The 23,461-nt window shown below is 38.2% G+C and overlaps 1 protein-coding gene across 1 annotated transcript in view; it reads left to right on the top strand.

Annotated features, from left to right (window-relative positions):
• Positions 1-3,675: 3,675 nt before the first annotated feature.
• The window catches only part of slc2a9 (solute carrier family 2 (facilitated glucose transporter), member 9), a 92,442-nt gene continuing 72,656 nt past the window's right edge, over positions 3,676-23,461 (top strand). Inside the window, exons 1-3 of the mRNA XM_015401976.1 lie at positions 3,676-3,805; positions 4,739-4,812; positions 13,703-13,807. Of these exons, the coding sequence (XP_015257462.1) occupies positions 3,739-3,805; positions 4,739-4,812; positions 13,703-13,807 (246 nt within the window). The 5' untranslated portion in view covers positions 3,676-3,738. The remainder of the gene's footprint in view (positions 3,806-4,738; positions 4,813-13,702; positions 13,808-23,461) is intronic.

Below are 23,461 nucleotides of genomic sequence, written 5' to 3' on the forward strand. Positions count from 1 at the left end.
ATCTATCTATCTATCTATCTATCTATCTATCTATCTATCTATCTATCTATCTATCTATCTATCTATCTATCTATCTATCTATCTATTTGCTTTTATTTGCTCATGCTCCCAATGGTTGTCACCCTTCATCCACTCTGTATTCTCATGAGTGTAGTCTTTGTTCACTTTATAATAAAAATAAACGGCAGTGAGAGGTTTTGTATCTGTTCTTTTCCCGCTTTTTGTGACAACTCTCACAGTTGCTAGCCGACAGAGCGGTGAAAATCCAGGAAAGGCTGGACCTGTTTGAATCAACAGCCTAAACTCCTCGTTATTTTCATGGACCTCGAAGGATCAGGTCCTGATAGACCGTGTCCTTGGAGGATGCAGCCTATGAAATCGAACACATCCATAATTCCTACATAAACTGCGCGGGGGAGCGGCCAGCAGTGAAAGTTTCTTGGGTTAATGTAATATTGTTTTGCACTTGTTTGTTAATTTGACCAGCAGACTCATTGGGACATTCAACAGAATAAGCCACAAAAAGGCCATGGCTGCTTCCAAAAATGGCTACAAAAATATAAGTGGAAGCAAAATAAAAATTTAAAAAATTGCAGTAAAATGATGCAAAAGCAACAGAGATTGTCTTATCCTTTAGATGGCTTTAAACAAAGCACACACAAACCTTCTAGCCAACTTTAAAAATATCTGGATTTATATTCATAAAACCTCATATAGCTGTTATATCATCACGGCACATAGAGAAATAAACATGATTCTTATATCATTGAGATCCAGTTGTATCTTTACCTCTTTAATTGCAGACAGGTCAGCTTCCATAGTCCAGCTTCAGCTAGGGAGTCTTGATGCATTTAAAACCGCTAGGGGGCGCAGTCAGTCTGATATCTGATGCAGTGCACAGGAGCAAATCTCTGATGAACTTGACTCTCTCTCTGCCTTCTTCTCTCCTCCAAATGTCCGCTTTTAATCCAGTCATTTTAATTTGAAGTTGGGCATTAGTTAGATGAATAAATTAAAGATAGCTTCCCTGTGAGACAAACCCCCAGACTAACATCACAGCAGATTTCTTGAGACTTTATTTTGATCTAGTATTTCATATCAAAATCTCAAAAGAAAAATATTCTTTCTTATTCAGAAGTTCTCAGGTAAAAAAAACCCCCCAAAAAACCAAAATTTAAATCAATGCTCAGTTATAAAAGAAAAACAAATGGTATTTACCATTTTATGGTGAGCCGGCCTTTTGTCGACATTATTTTCCTTATGATATAAATTATATTTTCATGAAAAATATTCTATATTTGAAACTGTTTTTTAATACTGTTAAAATGAATTAATAAAACAGAGCTTAATTTGTCCCTTTAATCATGCTGACCATTTTTTTTTTGCATAATGTCCTAATTGTTGAATATAATTCTACAGTGAAACATGGAGGCAGCAAGGGTGGCAGTCATTTACAATTTGCAGCTCCAGGCCCTAAACAACATGCTGTAAAAACAGATTTTAATCTCTCCCAGAAAGTCCCAGCAAGAGCATGACCCAACATCAGTTACTCACCTTAAACTGAGACTCTTATTTTATAGAGCAGCAGGATAATCTGGAACTCGGCAGCAGGTCCACCTCCTACGGCTTCAAAAATTCAATCTAGAACTAAAACTCTTGCTGAAGTTTGTTTACTGGATGCTTATGGAGCCCCAACTTCTTAAGTTTGGCTCCACACTCTTCTGGTTTATTATGGGTACTGACCCCTAGTCTTTTAATCAAATATTTTGAAAGATGAATATGAGAATAACCCTCTGAGTGACCTTCGGTAGGTGATAAAAAAAAAAAAAAGTGATATAAAGACCTTCCAGGAGCAGACTGGCTGACAAATTAAAAACACTCTAAATTAGTTTTATTTTCCCCCTCAGTCGCCTTACCTGTTAGAAAAGATATTATTTTTTTCTTTGTGTAAATATTACTGAGAATGTTCTACAGAGCTTTAAGTGTCTCTTTAGCAGGGGCAGAGCTTTTGGGGGTGGAAGGGGGAACCATGCCCATCCCCACAGGGGATTTATTGCTCCCATGAGGATATAGTTCACCATTCCTGGAACAAGCAGTTCTTCTCTGAACCAGAAGGTGGCAGCAGTGATCATATCATCTGGAAATTTTTACTTTGACATTTTAAAGTTAGTATATTGACCGAAAGTGACAACAAAAATGCTGCAGATATTCAAAACAATAAAATAAATGCAAATAAAGATGACTAATTGAGAACTCTTGCTCTTTTAGAAATCAGTTTGCAGGTTTTATATGGTAGACGTCTCTACTGTCATCTTGGAATATTTTATATAATTAAGGATAAAGAACAACTGCTCAATCCATTTAATGCATATGATATATAGAACCATAGATTAATTTAGACAGCAGGGATGTATAAAAATGTGCGTGAATTCATTAGCAATGGCCTCATGAAAATCTGGTCAGCTTCGTTATTTATATAAAAAATATAGAAATTGTTTGTGTTAATTTTCTTTTTTAATTTATTGTGATCATCATAGATTGACCGTAAAATGTTTTTAGCACCTATACGTTTTCAGCTACCCCTCAGTGCACAATGGTTCCTTCTTGCCCCCCCGATAAGTTTTTCTGGAACCACCACTGCTCTTTAATCCTGGGTAGTAAAGAAATTCAATACTGATGGTCCCCGAAGATGCGCACAGAGTCTTGCTTACTGCCTTCTTTCTAAAAAGCCATCATTGCCTGCAGTGAACCCCGAAGTGAAAAAGTCTTTTATATATATCCAAGCTAAGCAGTGGCTGTTGCATATAGATGTTCACAGGGGTGACCAGACAGGGACCAGAGGGGTAGCTGAAAACTAATAGGCACCAAAATCAGTTCAGGGTCCACCTATACTGATCATAATGTATCTAGATCTGCTTTTTCTGCATAAGATGGAGCAGATTTTCCTGAGGCTAATTAAACTATGAACACATTTATTCATTGGTGCTGTTTAAATAAAGTTATGTCTCCTCCTAATATCTAAATTGGCTAAGAATTTAAGAACAATTTCTGTATTAATCTTTTTTATTTCTTGGTATATTACTGTAAATATTTTTTTGCTGAATTCAGTTTTTGGTTAAAATATAAACTCAAAATAAACTGTCAGGTGCATACATACTGGTTTTGCCACATGTAAAAATCGGTGTGAATTTTTATTAACATCAGGATCGTTTAAAGGAAAACATTGGGAGTATTTAGCCTAAAGTCCATCAGTTCATAGTTTGCATATATGCATCATCCTCACTATCTAGAGTGCAGTTAAACATCTACAACCACCTGCTGAGTGAGAAAGGAGAATCGCATCCAAAATAGTGTTGTTGTTTTTTTTCCTTCAGCCATTTAGAAACCAATTCAGAAATAAAAGAGTTGTGCCTTATTCTCAATCTTGTATTTCATATTGGCCTTGCCTTGCCTTTCACCCAGGGGTTTAAACCAGAGCAGAAAGGCAATCTGTGTCTCACTGGGTCTGTCAGCTTCGGAGCACAATCTCAGATGGATCAACTTTAAAGTCATCCCTCTATGCGTAATTTCGCGCAGAGGCGCCCGGCGCTCCTGAGTGCAAAGGGGAGAAATGATCTCTGATCAGTACGAAGAGTACAAATGTTTACAGCTGCAAATAGGGATGAGACGGGGTTTCAAACTGCAACAGGATAAAAGAACCGGAATATAGAAATAAAAGGAAAAATCAGCTGCTGGATCATGCGTAATGGTGCATCATATCAAACCATGGGTGACTCAAGCGCCACAGCAAAGGGAAATAACCCACGTGAGACTTATGACTTTTTCATTTTAATAATCATTCCACTGAAATTCAGAAAAAAGTACTCGGCAATTAAAACGTGGTTACATTCCATTGTATGTGTATGAAAAGCGGTTCCAGGGAGAGAAAAAACACGTGTTATGCATTATGATTTAAAAAAAATAAAATGTACTTCTCCTTCTCTTCTGCCTCCATCTTCCCCACATAGCACCATGCCATGTGCGTCCTGCTGTTTTAAATTGCGCTACTTTTGGGATGTGCACATTTTTGACAGTAATGAGCGCAGTTTTTTGCAGCTTAAGGGTTTCACACTTGTCAAATAAGTCTACACCCCTCCATGGATTGAAGTTGATACGGATACTCTGTGCTTTATGGAAATCGCGCTGCACGTTTTTGCGCGTTTTGTACGTTTCTTAAAGGCACGTGCGTTTGAACATCCTAACCAGGGCTTGGAAGAGAGAGGGAGGGAGGGAGAGAAAGAGAGAGGAAATGAGAAAGAGCATAGTCATAGCCTCTCACCTCAGTCTTGTCAGCCTGTGTGAATGTAGATGTGGGCTACTGTGGGGCTGGACAGCAGGAGAAAATTGTTTTCCTCTTTTCTTTTTGAAGGTTAGAAACAGGCAGTTCTTAATGCTGTACACTGATAATGATTATTTCTCAGAACATTTTGCATGTTGAAAAGTTTACTTGAAGAACACCACAAGGTGAACAAACTCTCTACCATAATGTGCTTTTTCCTATCAGCCTCTGCCTTCTCAGTAATTTTCTTTGTAGCAGTTGGCAGATGTTCCTATCTCTAACATGTATGGAAAAAAAAAAAAAAAAAAACAAAGAAAACAACTTCCCCACATATTGTTGTAAAATGACCCTTGTGTCCTTGCGGGTTTTTCTCTTATAGCTACACATGTCATATGATGTATTGTGACCTTCTCTTTTTAGGTTGCTGTAACTCCATCATGGCCAAACAGGACAACCAGACTGACATAAAGAACACAGAGAAAACCTCTGAAAAGGTGAGACTGATAGACAGAATTTATTATTCCAACAAATAAAATAATACCTAAAATTCCATCCTATTTTTCTGAGGATTTAAAGTCAGCTGCTGATGTAATAATGGACTCCTAGCACCACACTTATAGCATGAAGTAGGTCACAGTTGCTGTTTTTTTATAATAAATTTTTTATAATACATACCAACCTTCACAATGAGCTGATATAGGCTGTATGTGACAAAGGTACAATAATTCATATGTACGTACAGTTGTGTACGTACAAATATATATATATATATACAGAAGAGCTATATGTGTATATATTTTATCTCTTTTTATTTTTATTTTTTTAGCTTTATTATATTGTGTAGTTGGATGTGTGTATATATTATATAAAACTGGAACTGGAGCGTTTAACAAAAGTAATTTCCCTCTGGGATTATTAAAGTATTTCTGATTCTGATGTACCTTCAGTGAGCTGTTTCCAAACGAAATTTATTTTGTTTTACACTTGTGTAAACAAAATGACAAATAAAATCTGTCTAAAGTCTAAAAATCTGTCTTTAGCATTTCGGACCAACACTTTTGCCCTGTTTATCAAAATTCTGTCTCTGCTCTCTGAGAAAAGAGTATTTGCCTGGAAGTAAAACAAAAAGATTTTGCACAATATTTTAACTCGATGATCACAAATAAGATGACATAGCTGCTAAATACACGTTATCCCATGTTTCAGATCCATCGAATCAGACTTCTAAGAGAAATGTTTATTATTCTCTTTATGAGCATCTGTGTATGTTTATTTATAACTATTTATAAGATCTTTCTTCATCTTTGCCCCCCACTACTGACGACAGACATAAACATTAAAGCTTTGATCTAGCAGCAGTTCCTGTGTTATTTTTTAACAACTGCCTCAACCCCATCAGTCATATCTCTTAGTGGAGCCTTTATACTACAGGAGACCTAAATAGTCAGAATTATTTTATAGAATTTGATATATTTGTGTTGTGTAATTCAACTTAAAAATAATAGCATATTTATTGGGAGATAAATATTTGACAAAAAAGTTCAAAGATCATTGCTTAATAAGTAAAAAAAAAAAAAGCTAAAGCTATTCTCAAAATCTTTTTATTGAATTGAGAGTTTAGTGTTCTTTGACAAAGGTCTGTAAATTATTTTCAATATTTGGCCTTCTGCCCTTGTAAAGGTTTTCCAAACCGGTGAGAGAATCTTGTCCAAAACCCTGTTTTTCCAGCTATTTGTGCCTATATTGATTTAAATGTAGGCTTGGAGTAATTGTGATGCTAAGAAATTAGATCTGAGCTGCTCTAGTCAGAAAAAAGGTTTGGGCCAAAAATACTGGAACCACAGGCCTGTTTTACACAACAGGTTTAAATAACTCAGGCAGAAATCCTCAACTCTGAATTGATCTTGCCTGAGGTTGGACATTCTGAGTTTTCGGTTTTACAACGGCTGCAGTGAGTAAGTTTGATCAAATCTAAGTAGGTCGACTGGGAGTTGAGCATGTAACTCCTCCTCATCCATGTTCCAAAAGAAATCTACTCAAACTAACGACCAAATTTCTTGTATATTGTTCCTGCATTTAAGAAGGGACTCATTTGAAGACTTTTTATATGGGTTCCTGCCTATGGAGGGGGCTTTATTTACAATAGAGTTAACTATGTTTAGTTCAAAGGAGTATTGAACAAAACATGCAGATCTTTAAATCTCTTCATATACTTCTGCTGGAAAATTATGCAGAAATTGCTGCTATTAATAGATTCAGTCTCTAATGTTTGATTTAAAACTTCACCTGTTACAAGTTATTTTCTATCATCAATTTTTATAGTCTTATACAAAGGCAATAATACAATTTCTATAAAAATATTATAATGCGTTTACGGATGACGTGACCTGTGGGTTAGTCGAAAAATGACAGTTAGCTTTAAGAAGACAGTGACTGACTCTATCTGCAATTGATGGTTTTGAGATGGTGGCACATACAAAAAGAAAAGACTGCTACAGCATTAGAAATAATTGCACAGACGAAGGCTAAAGATGAGCTGTTCAGAGACATAGAGGTGTAATTTTAAGGTGGTTTGTAATTGTTTGGAGGAGGGAAAGCAGATGTATATGAGAAAAGATCAACAATATGGAACTGGAAGGAAGGATGTAAAAAGAGAGCCCCCTTAGAAGTTTCATGGTTGTGGTAAAGAAAGATATGCACAGTGTTTACACTTTTCATGGTGTAATGAGATTGGACGTATGAGCTGGTAGTGTGGAAGCAAGATAAATGAGTTAAATCCTATAAATGATCTTACATATTGGGTCCAGGAGACAGAGCTCCTTAACTGGATAAACACAACGAGATATCGAACCAGTTAATGTGGAGGACAATGAAATAAAAAAAAAAAAAAAACCAGAGGGACACAGGCAGTGAGCAAAGCAGGGAAGAAAACAAACCATCTGTTAAATACTGAACAGACCGGATGACTATTAATGCATAACATTAGTATTGACTGGTGAAGTGCATAACAACCATTATCTTTTTTAGATTGTCCCTTTTGGAAGGTGAGATATGCTAAGGAGTAGGTTGATGTCAAAGTTGACGCGTAAGATGTAGGAATAATGGGAAGTTGAGGGATTTGAGAGAGCCTATGAAAGGCTGAACTGTAAAAGACAGAAACCTGGGTTAGGGCATCTGCAAAATTGCAGCAATTGTGGGGTGTTCAAAGAAGGAATGGCTGAGAAGAGGTGAAAGGATCAAGAGCAAACAGTGTCAATTTATGTATGTGGGGAGCAAAGAAAATCTTGGATTCAACAGAACTATTGTAGTTAAACCTGCTGCTGAAGCAGATGCTGATTCTAATAGAATCTGTCAAAAACAAAAAACAGTGCATTGCAGTTTGCTGTGTATTGTATGTGGGTGTATATCTGCAGATCTGTCAGGGTACTCATACTGCTCATATTGTTATGACTGATTAGTGTATACAAGGATGTTACATATAGGAATGTATAAAAACAAGAGATATTGAAGAAGAAAAGTGAATAAAATATAGTAAAAAATGCACACCTTTTGATGCATTAGTCGCAACTTATTCTGTTTAAATTAGCATTAAATAAAAAACAAAAAAGATTCTTTCCGTGGATTATTTAGGGAAATTTTCTGTTTGTTGTTTCTGTGTCTGATGGAGCATAATTAAAACGTTTGTTCCTATCACAGTTTTTGTCTCCAAATTTATATGTGCTCAGCTGTTCAGTATATTTTCAGTGCCTAATAGTGCAGTAGAGAATGTCTCTGTGTTGTTTTTAGTCTGCACTGTGCACTAACATCCACATCACTTGTTACAATACTTGCTCAGTCTCACCATCCCTTGGTCCGTTGTGGAGGATTGAAACCTATTGTTTAGAATCAGTGTGAACTCAATACCCATATAATTATGCTGATGGGGCAGCTTCCAAATATGCATTTTAGGGTGGAAATTTTAATTGAAAACTATTTTATAAAAACACTTATCCACAAAGAACAGGTGAACTGATGGAATATAAATAGATTAAAAAAGGAGACTCATGTTACATTCTCCTTTTCATGTGCAGATGTGTACAAAATTTAATCTAAAATTATATGGAAAATCGTGAAAAAAAATCCTTTAAAGATACTGTTTGCAAATAGATCAAAAATACATGTGAATACTCACAAGAAATACAAACAATTTGTGAACCCTGAAATGAACATGGTACCAGAATCAGGGGCTCCACAAAGGAAGCTTGGAGGAGCCTAAAATGGTGAGTTGCACTTACAATGGTAATAAGTGGGTAAAGAGTGAGCTGTACTGGCAGTAATCATAGCCACAACAGCTGTTCCTCTAAAGTATCTCAGTGCACAGAGTTGCTTGGTCAGTCTTGCTGTAAATAACATATAATTTCTTCTGCCCTGCTACTGATTCTGTCTGTCCAAATAGAGATTTCTGTTTAAGAAAATTAAGCTAAAGGAAAATTGCATGTTGTCAACTGCTCATTTAAATAAGATTTAGATTTCTTACCAACTGATAAAACATGTCTTTTGAACATAAATATAAAGGGAACAGGTAAACAACACAATATAACAATCAAAATGAAACTTCTGTGAAATCAAATTGTCCACTTAGGAAGCAACAATGATTTCAAATGCTGTTGTGCAAAAGGCATAGACAACAGGTGGAAATCATTTGCATTTAGCAAGACACGTATGCCATATATATCTAGCTGATATTTTGGTTTCTTTTTAATGTTGGTGGTGCTTTCACACTTGGTGGCACGAGAAGCACTCTACAACCCACACAAGTGGCTCAGGTAGTGTAGCTCATGCAGTACGTCATATTAAAGGTATAGAGGATGAATTTTTATTTCAGGGTGGATCATCTAAATAAGCGGTCCTCCTAATTGTCAATCATTCTGGTGATATGTGTACATAAGGCCGTCCTATGTGCTTGCCCCGTTAGCTATCTTTTTCTGTGCATGCGCACTTTCAGCAACATATGTGTGGTGTTTCAGACATTCATTGAAGCCTACCTTTATCACTGCGTTTCTTTGAAAATGGCTTTGGGTCGTAAGAGAAAAAGTGTCTACAAAGTGTATGAAAAGAAAAGAAAGGCCAAAGAAGAGGCAGATATGTCCCAGAATGCTTTGCATGCAGAGGTCTAATCGCAAAGCACTATGGGATTTGCTGTCACAGTGGCACGCTGTCGCTAACCAACAGCGGCGACTTATAACAAAGATGGCACAGGCACTGAGCAGTGGATGAGAAGTTGCGCAGACCACCAATGTGCAAGTGTTTGCACAAACGGCTAGAAACCGACTCCATGAGGATGGTAGGAGGGCCTGACATCCACAGATGGGGGTTGTACTCACAGCTGAACACCATGCAGGACGTTTAGCATTTGCCAGAGAACACCAGGATTGGCAAATTCACTATTGGTGCCCTGTGCTCTTCACAGATGAAAGCAGGTTAACACGGAGCACGTTCAGACGAGTCTGGAGACACCATGGAGAGTAATCTGCTGCCTGCCACATCCTTCTGCATGACCAGTGTGACAGGGGGTCAGTAATGGTGTCGAGTGGCATTTGTTTGGAGGGCAACATAGCCCTCCATATGTGGTTGGCCTTGGCCTTTCCTCCTAAGTCAGGGCAGTTCTAGACCTCATGTGGCTGGAGTGTGCCTTCGGTTCCTGCAAGATGAAGACATTAGAGCCATGGACTGGCCCACCTGTTCCCCAGACCTGAATCTGATTGAGCACATCTGGGACATCATGTCTTGATCCATAAACAAAATCACATTGCACCACAGACTCTCCAGAGGTTGGCGGATGCTTTTGTCCAGATCTAGTAGGAGATTCCTCAAGAGACCACCACCACTTCATCACAAGCATGTGGAGGACACCCACAATTGACATGTTTAAAGGACATTGGATCAGCCTGTAGTGTGTTCTTCCACTTTATTTTGTGTGCGACTGCAAATCCAGGACTTCATTGGTTAATAAATTGGATTTCCATGATGGCTTTTGTGTAATTTTGGATTTTGTTGTCTGAACATTTAGCTTTGTACGGAACAAAGTATTTGTTAAGATCCTAGATCCTAGTAGATCTAGGATGTGTTATTTGAGAGTTACCTTAATTTTTTAAGAGCTGTTTTTTTAAGCCTTTCTAAGTCACCTGTTACAATATGTTTCAGATAAACTGATATTCAGACAGAAACAGTATTGAGTTAAAATGATTTGATTTTTTGTGAGATTGAAGGGCTGAACTTGAGTTGTAGGCTGGTATTAGGCTCAAGCAGGAAGATAGTGGCTCAACACCCAGGTAGCAAGTTATGAGTAAGAAACAGATGAGAATCTAGTGCAGGCATGATGAGCGCAGGTGCACAGCAAGGCAGGCTGTGCAAAGAAGCATTCGAACAAACCTCCTGCTGGCAAGGAGGCTATATGGCAGTGATTGACTGAGGCAGGTATTAATTGGTGAAGTAACAGCAGGGAGAAATGGGGATGATTAGGTGGGAGACATCAGCTCAATGTAATTAACTGCACCTGAACCATGAGCCAGAATCATAGCACACTGCCTGACATCACCCCTCCTTGATTTGGAGAAAATGGTTTTCTACAGTATAGGTACAGTGCAGTTAAAGAAGCTGCTTACTTGTGGGGTACTTAAACATAGATAATCTCCATCTGCTCCTTTTTCACAGAAATTAGAGGGCAACTTCTCAGACAGCAAAACTCGTGGATTAGTCAGAGATGCATGACTCAATTGAAATTCAACATTGAGCATAATTTTGAACAAGGAATAGTATTATAACATTAAAAAAAAGATTTTTCACTGTTTAGATGCTATATTTAAGTAAATTGCACCTCTACCTTTCATTTACTTCAAAACCTTGGCTGAACCTTTTTTTTTTGCTGTAAATCTGATTTGTTATGGCTTCACTAATTTTAAGTTTCTATTCTATATTTCTGAGTTATTTCAAATCAGTGCAGAGTTTTAACATGTGAACACAACTTGCTCTTTGTGGAGCCACAGACAGTTCTAATTGGAATGGGCATGGGATTGGGAACATTTGAAATTAAATTGCAACCACGAAAGAAAAAAACAAAAACTAAAATCAGTATTATGACCTCCAGAGGAAACATAGACCTGGTTTGGCAAACTGGGTCCATATCTAAGCACAGAGACTGTCATGTTGGGTTATTGGAGCTAAACCCAAACGCAGAACACCACGGAGACAGGATGAAAAGTTCAACAGTTTATTTAAATAAAACACAATCCAGGTTATAGTTCTGATACTGAAAGAGTCCAGGCTGGTCACACAGGATACTCTGGTCTGTGGTTCAGGCTGAGAGAGGAAACCAGAAGAGACCAGAGGCAGAGGGATGAGCAGAGGGCTAGGTAGCTGCAAAGGCTAGGCTCCTGACTAGCTGAGATTCAGACCTTGAGTCTCTCTAAGTTCTCTCCTTGAGAACAGGCAGGCAGATTCAAACAGTGGCTTTTCAGGTTTGACTTCCAGGAGTAGGTAGGCAGGTTTCTGATGATGAGCTCCTCCAGAGCTCCTGAGATGCCGCAGGCAGATTTCAGCAAGGGAGACTCTTCCAGAGTTTCCAGGGTTCAGTCAAGAGCAGATTGGCAGGCTTCAGACGATGAGCTCCTCCAGAGCTCCTGAGATGCGGCAGGCAGAGTTCGGCAGTGGAGACTCCTCCAGAGTCCCAGGGTTCAGTCAGGTTTCTTCATAGAAGCAGAGAAGACACAACTGATCAGGTTCTGGTTCTGGTTACAGTGGAGTCAGAGAATCAGACAGGCTGGTTGGCTCAGGGTTGCTGTACCGTGATTAACAAAAACACTCTGGCGTCGGGGTGTTGTCCACAGCCCACTTAAGTACTGGTCCCCTGATGAGCAGATGAGAGTCAGCTGGTGAAAGCAGCTCCAGGTTCAGGAGATCCAGTACGCCCTCTGGGGGAGGAAGGTAGACAGCACCCCAGATCCCAACAGAAGAACAAACAATCCAGAAGGGATCCTCGGCGCCCTCTGGTGGGCAAGCCTCTGGATCCCAACAGAGACTAGGGGAAGTTAACCCTTTGTAATGCAGTACAGCTTTTCATTTCTAAATGTACTATCTATATGCCTGAAAAATGGGAGAGAACATATTTTAAATATTTCTACTGATTCTTAGCCAGTGTTACATCTGTAGGATATTCAGGTTGTAGCTTTACTTCATATGGAAACATTGGAGAACATTCTCCAAAGATTACTTAGGAAATGGTAGTCCCAATGGACAAGACCCTTAAGTTGACCAACAAGCAAGTTATCTATTAGGAGAAAAAAAAATGTATAAAGCTCAGATCTAAAATCCATTGGAAAGGAGGAATACTGTCTCTCTGTCTATGGCTTTTGACTTTGCTGACTGAGCTTTTAGCTTGACTGGAATTGGATAAAGACGGTTTCACTCCTGACTGTGGATTTGTGAATTGGTTCAATTTCACAAAATCATCCAAGGTATAATACTTGTTGAATTGTTGAATTGAGTTGTTGAATAATTCTATACATATTAGGTCACCCTTCAAGCCTTTTCTTGCCACAGTAATCAGCCATATCTTTCAAATTCAACACACCTAAAGCATGACTCATAAAGTTTATTAATACTCTTTACTATCTGCAAAGTTCTATTCCCTAAATGACATTCTTGTATTCTTATTATGTGATAATATAAAAGCATCATAAATCCGTTTAGTATGCTCATAGCCTTATGGCCTAATTATGCTTTGGCATTTCCTCTTGCACCGTCTATTATGAGAAAAATTAGAACTTTGACCTCCTTACTGCTTTGGGTTATCGGAGTGGCAATCTATTTAAATATTTACATTGTGTCTAACTTTCAAATCTGCCAAAAAAAATCTAAAGAAGCCTAAGATTTAAAGTTGAACATGAATGTAGAATTTTTGCAAAGCCATAGAGAGGTTTATATACGATCTGCTATAAAGTATTTTAGTTTGTTTCTAGGTCCAAAATTACATCATATACTGAATAAAAGTAAGAGCTGATTGTATATGACATAGTTAACGTCCATTTTTGTTTTGGAAGGTACCTCAAAGGTCTCAGATTGGAGATAATTTTGCACAAAAGCTGAAAAAAAAAAACCCATCAGAACTCAACAAGTTTTACATGGTCTTGCGAAAAGACTTAGTGGCTGAATACAAATGCACCAACACAGTTTTTAGATTTTGTTGGTAATTTATTAAAATCCAAGTATTATGGACCATCAGCTTTGCAGTTAAGTAGTAATAAGTAGAGTTTAGCTTTGACATTGACTTGATTTTCTTTGATAATCCCTTAGCATGTTTGAGTAATGACGAGTTCTGCATTTGATCTCTTTTATCTTCTTTTTCAGCAGCAGCCTCTCACAATCTGCCTGTTCAGCGCAGCATTCTTTGGGGCCCTGGGTTCATCTTTTCTATATGGCTATAACCTCTCTGTGGTCAACGCGCCTTCTTTGGTGAGTCAAGTTAAACTATTTTGCTGCCTTTGGAGACCCTGTTGTTGTTGTGGGAGGAGACATTGATTTCTTGTTTTGTCATTCCTTATGGTGCTGGCACTGCTAAAAGTCAATAAATGTTAATTTAGATGTGGCTGTAGATTCAGAGCCAGGCTTTTTTCTTTCTAAAGCTGCAGCTGAATCAAGACAAATTTAGTGCTGAGAAAAGGAATTTAAATTTTTCTTGCAGTTAATTATAAAAGGTGGTTATATTTAGCCAAAACACAATACATGTCATAGTTGTTTCTGTTTTTTTTTTTTTTTTAAGTTTAGAAGCATAAAAGGGAGCTGCCACCATTAACTGATTGATTCACACAATTTTTCATATGAAAAACCAGAGCAACATCAGTTTTATTGATTTTATACAACCATGTTGTTATTTTTCTTTGACAAATAAGTAATGCATGGTTTTCAGTTAATGAAAGATGAGACTGAGGTCAGTGACTGTATGGGCTAACAAAGAGTTGAAGTCTAAAGAAGCCTCAGACATTTGTCTGAAGATTACTTCCACATCTTAGCTCAAAGTGGCATTGAACTTTTTAATGAATGCAGCTATACTGATGCTCCAAAATCAGACTTTTTGCATGCCTGTCACAATGTTACCAAGTTCGTGAAAAGGACCTTCCTTGTGATATTTGGCAAAGTTAAAGTATTTTTTTTATAGTGCAGTTGATGCAGATCCTAAGAATGTCTAAATGCTAAATTAATATCATTATGACAGAGCTTATCTAGATGCGTGTAATTTCAAATGATGATCTTTAAAGTGAAACACTTTATTTGGTAAGCTTATAAAATTAAAACAAAGTTATTCATGATTAGTTATAAATGTTTACATTTTGAACTTCCAATGAATTTATATATGTAAGTATTTTTTGCATGTTGTATAAAGTACAAATCAAATTTAAACTTCTGTTAAAGCTAATTGTCCACTTAGGAAGCAATACTGATGGATAATCAATTTCATATGCTGTTGTGCAAAAGGAATAGACAACAGGTGGAAATTATTGGCAATCAGCAAATCACACTCAATAAAGCTCATCCAAGATGGCACATCAATGTAAGCTGTGGCAAGGTTTGCTGTGTCTGTCAGCGTAGTGTCCAGAGGCTGGAGGCGCTATCAGAAGATAGGCCAGTACACCAGGGGACGTGGAGAGGCTGTAGGAGGCAAAATAACCTCCAGCAGGGCACAAACAGGTAGCACTGTTGCCAGTGGAACGGATTAGCCCGTTACACCGGAAGTTGTGCCAAAGGCGTTAAAGTGGCATCTTGGGGTTCGCGGTGTCTAGGCCGTTCCGTGGAAGTGTTTACATTCCTGTTGCCAGCTTTGGCCCTAAGAAGAATCCAGCTTTGGAGGATTTTGAGGTAATAAGGAAAGCGTTGGATTTCCTTTTTGGAGAAACATCTGGTATTTTTCTCAGGAGGGGTACAAACGGATTGAAGTTTTGGAAGACCAAGTGGCTGACTTGGAACACTACACCAGGATGAATGATGTGATCGTCACCGGACTCAAGTCAAGCTCAACTCTTACGCCGGGGCGGTGGCAGGGCCCTGTCCGGCTGGTGTACTGTCACCCGACGAGATAAAGGCGATTATCAGTGTGCAGTAACAGTAAACTGCTCTGCTGAAACAGAGCAGGTTGCTAAAGAGGTCAGACGTGTTAATTAACAAGCACCTGACCAAGAAGAATGCCGCCATCACAATCACATCAGCTACACGGATTATAAAAGTCAGCTCATGAAAGACAACGTGGATTCTATTACATTGTTGATAACTGCTGCTGCTACACAACTGATCAATTCAACAGCACAGTTCAAGTAGCTAATACATTTCTATCACACATTTAAACAGCAGAAGTTTATATGCAAAATTCAACAACATAAAACTGTCTTAACCAGTTTAAACAGCCATTCAACCTCATTGCCATCTCTGAAACATGGATCACTCATAAGAGAGGAGCTGATTTTGAGCTGGAGGGTTATGAGTTCAATTAGAAAAGGGAACACTGGGGGAGGAGTAGCTATGTATGTTGGCAAAAACTTAAAGTATAAAATAGTAGAAAACATGACCAGAGTGTTTAAAGATGCATTTCAGTGTTTAACAGTTGAAATATTTATGGAAAAGTCAAAAAAAGACATTGTTAGTTGTATACAGGGCTCCTGGTTTAAAATATGGAAATATTTAGAGAATGGTTTGAGCAAACATACACAGTTACTTCTTACAAGGGATGAAAAGGGTTTGCAAAATGGCTGCAAAAAAAGAGAACAAACTATACAGAGATTTCATAAGACATAGGTCTTTGGAGGTAGAGAATAAATATAAGAAATATAAGAATAAATTAAATGCTATTTTACGAATAGCTAAACAGGATTATTACAGTAAATTATTAGATATAAATAAGAAAATGATCAAAGGAATTTGAAATGAATTGAATAATTTTATCAAGAAAAACTCAGGGAAAAAATAAATTTTTATTTTAAAGAAATTAATTACGTTGTTCATAATTTCAATAAATATTTGTGTGGGACCCAAAGTGACAGAACAAAGCCCAGATCATACAACAACTAGAGCTGTGAATAAAACATTGAACTGCAAAAATCCTTATTCAATGTTTCTGACTGCTTTGGGAGAAAGGGAAATTATAGATATTGTCAATAAATGTAAAAACAAGAGGTCAACTGACTGTGATGGATTTATTATGACAGTAATTAAGAAGGTTATTGAGGAAATTATTCAGCTTCTGACTTACATCTGCAATCTGTCATTTTTTTGGGGACATTTCCAGAAATGTTGGAAATTGCCAAAGCTTTTCCATTCTATAAAAAATTATAGGCCAGGTTTTCCCAAATTTTTGAGAAATTATTTGTGGATAGATTACATACATTCATTAATAAACATAAACTGCTTTCTAAAAGTCAGTATGGATTTAGATCACAAAGATCTATAGCAATGGACGTCATTGAATTGATAGAAGTCAACAGCGCCTTAGATAATAAGAAATCTGCAGTTGGTGTGTTTATTGATCACAAAAAAGCTTTTGACACAATAAATCACGGTTGAGATGAGACAGGGAACACAGTAAGAGTCCGGGATGAACGACTCTCTGATGAAGCTTTAGCCGAAGGAGGGGCTGGAGGTGGGTTGAAAATGTGTCATCTGGAAGAAGTCACACAGTGCATCCGCCACCTGGCGTGACCGTTTGCAGTGGGTCAGTAATGGTGTGGGGTGGCATTTTTTGGAGGGCCACACAGCCCTCCATGTGCTTGGCAGAGTTGGCATGACTACCATTAGGTAATGAGATGAGATCCTGAGAGCCCTTGTAAGGGCCACCATATGCTGGTGCAGTTGGCCCTGGGTTCCTCCTAATGCAGGACAATGCTAGACCTCATGGGGCTGGAGTTGGTTCAGTAGTTCCCGCAAGATGATGGCATTAGAGCCATGGGCTGGCCCACCTGTTCCCCAGACCTGAATCCGATTGAGCACATCTGGGACGTTATGTCTTGAGCCATCCACCAACATCACATTGCACCACAGACTGTCCAGGAGTTGCAGATGCTTTAATCCAGGTCTGGGAGGAGATCCCTAAGGAGACCATCCGCCACCTCATCAGGAGCATGTGGAGGCTGCAGACAATTCTGAGCTTAATGTCTTACCTGTTTTAAGGACATTACATCAATATTGGATCAGTCTGTAGTGTGTTTTTCCACTTTAATTTTGTTTTGGACTCTAAATTGAGGCCTCCATTGGTTGATGGATTCAACTTCTCTCGAAGAAATTATCCTTTACACTTTTTAAAAATTTCTGTTGACATTAAAACATTCATATTTTGTACAGTGAAGCATGTATTGTAGCTTGTGATACAGTATAAATTCCTGTAACTATTTTTCTGCAGATTTTTTAATTACACAGTTTTTCAGTGTTTCTACTAACATTAAATATGTCAGTGTATAAGCATTTCAGGATTAATATCCATGACTGCAAAACTTAAATATCAATAGAATATGAACAAATTTGACTTAAATGTAGTCTATTTTTCATGTCTGTCCTTCCACTTCTCCAATAGTTGTCCAATCTGATACTTCAAGACAACTACGTGGTTTTGATATGATTCATTAAAAATAAATCTTCTTTCACATCCCTCTCTTGGATGCTTGAAATATCCAAGAATTGTGCGATCTCCTTTAGGTCCTCACATCTAAGTGCTGCAGTCACCATACCTGAGAATGTGCTAATTTACCTCTGTTTACATTTTTGGTTTATCAGGTACTTGAACTTGGCATAAAAAAAAAGTAAAATGAAACATGGAGCATCACACTATGCAGTGAACAGATGCATATTAAGCTCTGAGCATGTTGGAAAGCAGGGATATTACAAACCAGTGAGAATTTCATGTTGTGAAGTCTAGACTGGTAAAAAAATGTAGGTGGCCACATATTCTTCTTCCTGCTGGATTATTTCTTGATGCACCTGTAGAGTCTTTGATGCGCTGAATATGGACATTTGGTGAACTTTTTTTTAAAGGACACTCCCGTTTTATTAAATATATTCATCTAAATGCATCTTGTAAGTTTAGAATTTTTTATTTAGAAAAAAAAAATATATATATATATGTAGAAGAGTTCAAGCTGTCCTAGCTGCAAAGGCTGGACTGACATCATATTGAACCTCTATGGATTAGGAATGAGATTACATTTAAACTCATTTGAGTCAAGGCAGGTGAGGGAATACCTTAACTTATTATAGTAGTCCTTTTTTATAAGATTTAATTTAGAATAAAAAAAGTGATTTTAAGTTTATTTTTGATGTTTTTAAAGCATTACTAAATTAAATCCCGGGAGTGAATATCCTCACTTTAGATGCAGGTATTTGTGGGGATGTTTCTGTAATATGTACTAACGTCTTTTCGAAATGTAAACACCCTATAAACTATTGCATGTCTGCCTTGAGTGTAGCAAAACAGCACAATTTTCCACGTTCAGGGAATGAAGAAAATTAAATCAACACATAAGAATTATAACTCAGAAATGGTGTTAATAATGCGTGTTTGCCACAGCTGCAGTATGCACTGATTTTAATTTCTGCAATAATTTATATTGCAGAAAAAATTGTGCAAAAAATGACTAATCTAATGCACACCATGCAGATGCTCTGTCTGCATTGTTGAAGATTATCCACTCATTTAATTCTTGCAGCAACTCATACTCTCAGATGGATTATTTTGATAGTTTTAACATTTGTTTTAATAACAAAGGTGAGATGGAGATGCTGGACTGGTGGAAGCAGGACATTATGTTGGGAGGGGCGGAGCCCTGTGCTGACATGCTAGTTTGGACTTGGAACTTGTTTATAGCTCAAACTGACATTTGTTCATTTAAGGCAGTTCTAAAGATCTTTCACTTTTGGTCGATTCTGGCTTCACTCAGTGGACAAAAGCTGATTTGTTTTGCCTGAAGGAGCACCACATTTCCCATGAGCACCCATGCATAGCATGGTAAAATCCCAATCTCCCGGTCACCTGCAGTTGAATTGAACTACGGTTCCAGTGGCTGTGTGAAAGATGGATAGTGATGAGGTAATGTATCTAATTGTGGCGAAACAATGTAATATGAAGATGCTGCAAATAAGAAATGTTCAACTTTGGTTTTGTACCATATCCCTACACCACTGCCACCACCTCTCCCCGTCTCACCCGACTAATTAAATGTTTAAACATCTTTAACATTTCTTAGAATACAAATACATTTCCTAACTTTTTTTTATTTGGTGGATCTAATTTTCTTTGTTCTTCTGTTAGAAGTAGAAACAAAGCCAGCATCTCTCAAAGGTTCGAGTTTCTACTTTGACCTCGTGTTTCTTGAGAGGTAATTATATTCTCAACAGGTCATTTAATTAGTATTCACAGATTGCAAGCATCAGCTATGGTTGGTTGCCCACACAATCAAAAGGCAACACTGTACACAACTCAAAAATTCATTTGTGCTTTTTGTGCCAAAGACACCCAGCTGTGAAACATGAGTGTGCTAATTCTATGTTAGGATTGTTCAGGACAGCCTGCTGTAGCCACAGTCCTACAGTTAGAAATACATTTGGTTTGACTGTCTTTTACAGATGAAGAATATCCTTCTGCATTGCTTATATTTTGATGCAGCTTACAAAAAAACAAAGCTTTATCTGCAGTATACATGCATGACTTTTGTGTACAAACAGAACAGGTGTGATGGAAAACTGTTGTTACAAACTGATACCCNTTTGTAAAATTTAAAATTATACAACAACCCACCTTTAATATTTGATATGTATCAGTAGATTTCTTCAAGTATTGCCTGAAAGCAAATTATTATTTTTACTCTGTAAATGAAAGAAAAAAAAAACAGATAAGAAAAAATAGAAACAAGCTGAAAAAATTACTGTACCTAGAGGTTTAACATTGATACATTCAACACCAATTAGATACAAATTTATAAATCCAGATAATGGAAATGTTCAGAATTCATTTGGAAGGACCTGAAAATCTTTGAACATTGTTAAAAAGTAAATAAATAAAGGAGGATGCAAATAAATGAATAAATTACTATGTTGAAACATTGTATTGATTACCAACACAATTGGTCAAAAGTTTGTGTTTGTCACAGAAAGCATAAAAAAAAAATACACTTAATGATACACAAATTAATTTTGTTTCATGTATTAGGAAAACTTAAAGCCTAAAGGTATAGAGGAGGATTTTCGTGAATTTTTGATAAGACCCGCTGCCTCCACTTTAAAAAATATGTGCATGAACAACCCTGTACCTGCTCTGAGAGGGAACACCTATTAAACGCGTGCAAGAGCATGCACTAGGGTTGTCAAAAGTATCGATACTCAAAAAAGTATCGATACTGAAAAGTTTTATCCGGATACAATACTCATTTTCAAAAGTATCGAGTACAGTGCCACCACCAGTGGCACCTAAACAGTCATTCATCTTATGTGCAGATTAGAGATTAATGCACTTTCTGAACACTGTGTGATTGAATAATTCTGTGCACTTTTCGGTTTTTAAACTTTTTTCTATAACAGGTGCAGCTGCTGAGAATTATTTTTGTTTCTTAACCAGTTTGGCTAGTGTCATTGTTATGTGTGTAAAGCATAGCCAAGGAAGGAACACTTAATTTTAATTTTGTAAGTTTTTTTTTATCAAGCTTGCTTAATATTGTGCAAAGCATACAACCTCAAAATATTGTTCTATTTATTGTATTTTGTTTATTAATGAAAAAAATTCTGTTGAATTTTGGAGTCTTTGTTTTTATTCTTGTGGTATCGAAAATGACATCGACTATCGAATATTTTACTTAGTATCGGTATCGATTTGAAAAGTTTAGTATCGTGACAACCCTAGCATGCACAAGCATGCACGAGCCCATTTCTCCTGATGCATCTTATTACATGTCGCAGTTTGCATCGTTCATACAAGCTTACTGTAAAAAATAAGATTTAGAATTTTTCTACTTTGTCTAACTCACCACCGTAAAAACGCTTTTACGACAAGTTTTAAAAAAAATATGTGTAAAGCCAATCATAATACATATATTGTGAATGCAAATATTTGTGTGTCTCTGTAGCTACAAGCATCGTTATAGCTAACTTTAGCATGCTACAGGCCAATAAACAAGCCATAGTCAAGCAAGATTTTTTCCCCCTGTTCACTTAGAGCTTTCAAGACGTACAAAGTCTTGTAGAAGAATATATGGAATACACTGCAAAAACGATCTAGAAATAAGTAAACATTTCTTAAATTAAATGTATTCACCCTTAATTTGAGTAGGTAAATGAGCTAGTTTGCCAATGGAATGAGTAATTTTACTCTTAAAATAAGATAATTAGATAATTTGCACTTAAAATAAGACAACGTAATTGTGTTTTCTTATTTTAAGAGTAAATTGTCTTGTTCCATTGGCAAACTGTCTCTTTTACCTCCTCAATTCAAGAACAAATGCACTTATTTTAAGAAAAAAATACTTCTCTAGATTTAGATTTTTTGCAGTGTACAAACCAGTGCCCTGTTCATCCTGACCAAGATCCAGGAGGTGGGGGGCACCCCTAGAGTCCAAGGGAGTCGAGGTCAGGGTGGAGGTGCAAGAGCCAGCACTGGCCAAGAGCAGAGAGGCATAGGCAGCAGTAGGGCCAGTGGCCGTGGCCGTCAGCTTGCCAACCTGTCATGGGAGGANGCTATCCCTTTTCCTCTTGCTATTAGGGGTGAAGGAGATTGATATCGCTGACCAACTGGAGCAACACTCTGGCAAGGAAGGGAAGCTCAGCAGCTGCTTATAAAGCTGATCTCCTGATGACTGATGGATCACAGGTGTGGTCCTCAGCTCAGCGCCAGGAGACCAAGGGGCGCCCTCTGCTGGAGGAAGGGGGACAGACCTCCAGATCCCAACAGTACCCCCCCCTCAAGGGTGGATACCAGACGCTTCAGAACAAACCTAAGGAAACAAGGGAACAAAAAACAACCCACCAAGGTGGGCGGAGGGAGCACCAGGTAAGGAAGGCAAAGGCAGAGTCCATAACAAAAAACAACCCACCCAGGGTGGGCGAAGGAAAAAAAAAAAAGAAAAAAAAAAAAACTGAGTCCTAGAACAAAAAACAATCCATTTATGGTGGATGAAAACAAAGAAAGTCTCAGATAATTTTACCGGGAGAACACCGGTAGCAGCTCAGAAACAGGTTCAGAGCGGGGCCACCCACTGCGGCACAGGAGCAGATTCAGAGGGGACCGCCGACTGTGGCTCTGGCCGCAGCATGGAGAGAGCCGCCCATGACGACTCTGGTGGAGCCTCCGAGGAATCCTGGGGCGCCCACTGTGGGTTCCTGGATGCTCGGAGCGGCCGCAGAGGGACTCCTGTAGGTTCGGCGGAGCGGGGACTGGATGACCAACTGGAGGCTTGGCAGGAGGAAGACCACGATTCAACGTGTCTATGAGTCCAGTTTATATGAGGGTTGTGTCGCTCCAACCACTCATAACCCAGAACCAAGGGAGAACAGGCTGAATGGAAAACAAAAAAGGTTAAGGTCTCTCGGTGACTACCAGAAACTTGTAGCAGAAGAGGCTGAGTCTTGTGGGTAACTTGGTGTAGACTCCTTCCATCAATGGCTGAGACATTGAGAGGCTTCCTCAGAGGGATGGTCTCAATGTTCAGCTGTCGAACCAGGTTAGAGTCAATGAGGTTTCTCTCACAACCAGAGTCTATGAAGGCTGACAGAGTGAGAGTCCGATCGGAACAAAACAGAGTTGCAGGTAACAGAAGATGACGAGATCTTCTATTTAATTGACGCTTCACCTGATTCCTCAAAATTTCAGAAGAGCCCCAAATCCTTTTCTTAGCTGGACAGGAAGAAACAAAGTGTCCAGGTATACCACAATAGATGCAAAGCTTATTTCTATACCTTCTTTTCCTCTCATCGGGTGTGAGCCTAGTGTGACCAATCTGCATTGGCTCGCCCTCAGTTGGTTCAGAAGCAGGTGGAACAAAAGGAGTTTTAGAGATGGGTTCAGATTCAGGCTGGGCACGGCTCTCAGATTTGAACGCCTCTTCGGGAGAAACAAAGGAAGGGGTGTCCCTTCTCCTAGCAGTAGAA

This window comes from Cyprinodon variegatus, unplaced genomic scaffold (assembly GCF_000732505.1).
Source record: "Cyprinodon variegatus isolate N-32 unplaced genomic scaffold, C_variegatus-1.0 Scaffold1280, whole genome shotgun sequence".
Classification (NCBI taxonomy): domain Eukaryota; kingdom Metazoa; phylum Chordata; class Actinopteri; order Cyprinodontiformes; family Cyprinodontidae; genus Cyprinodon; species Cyprinodon variegatus.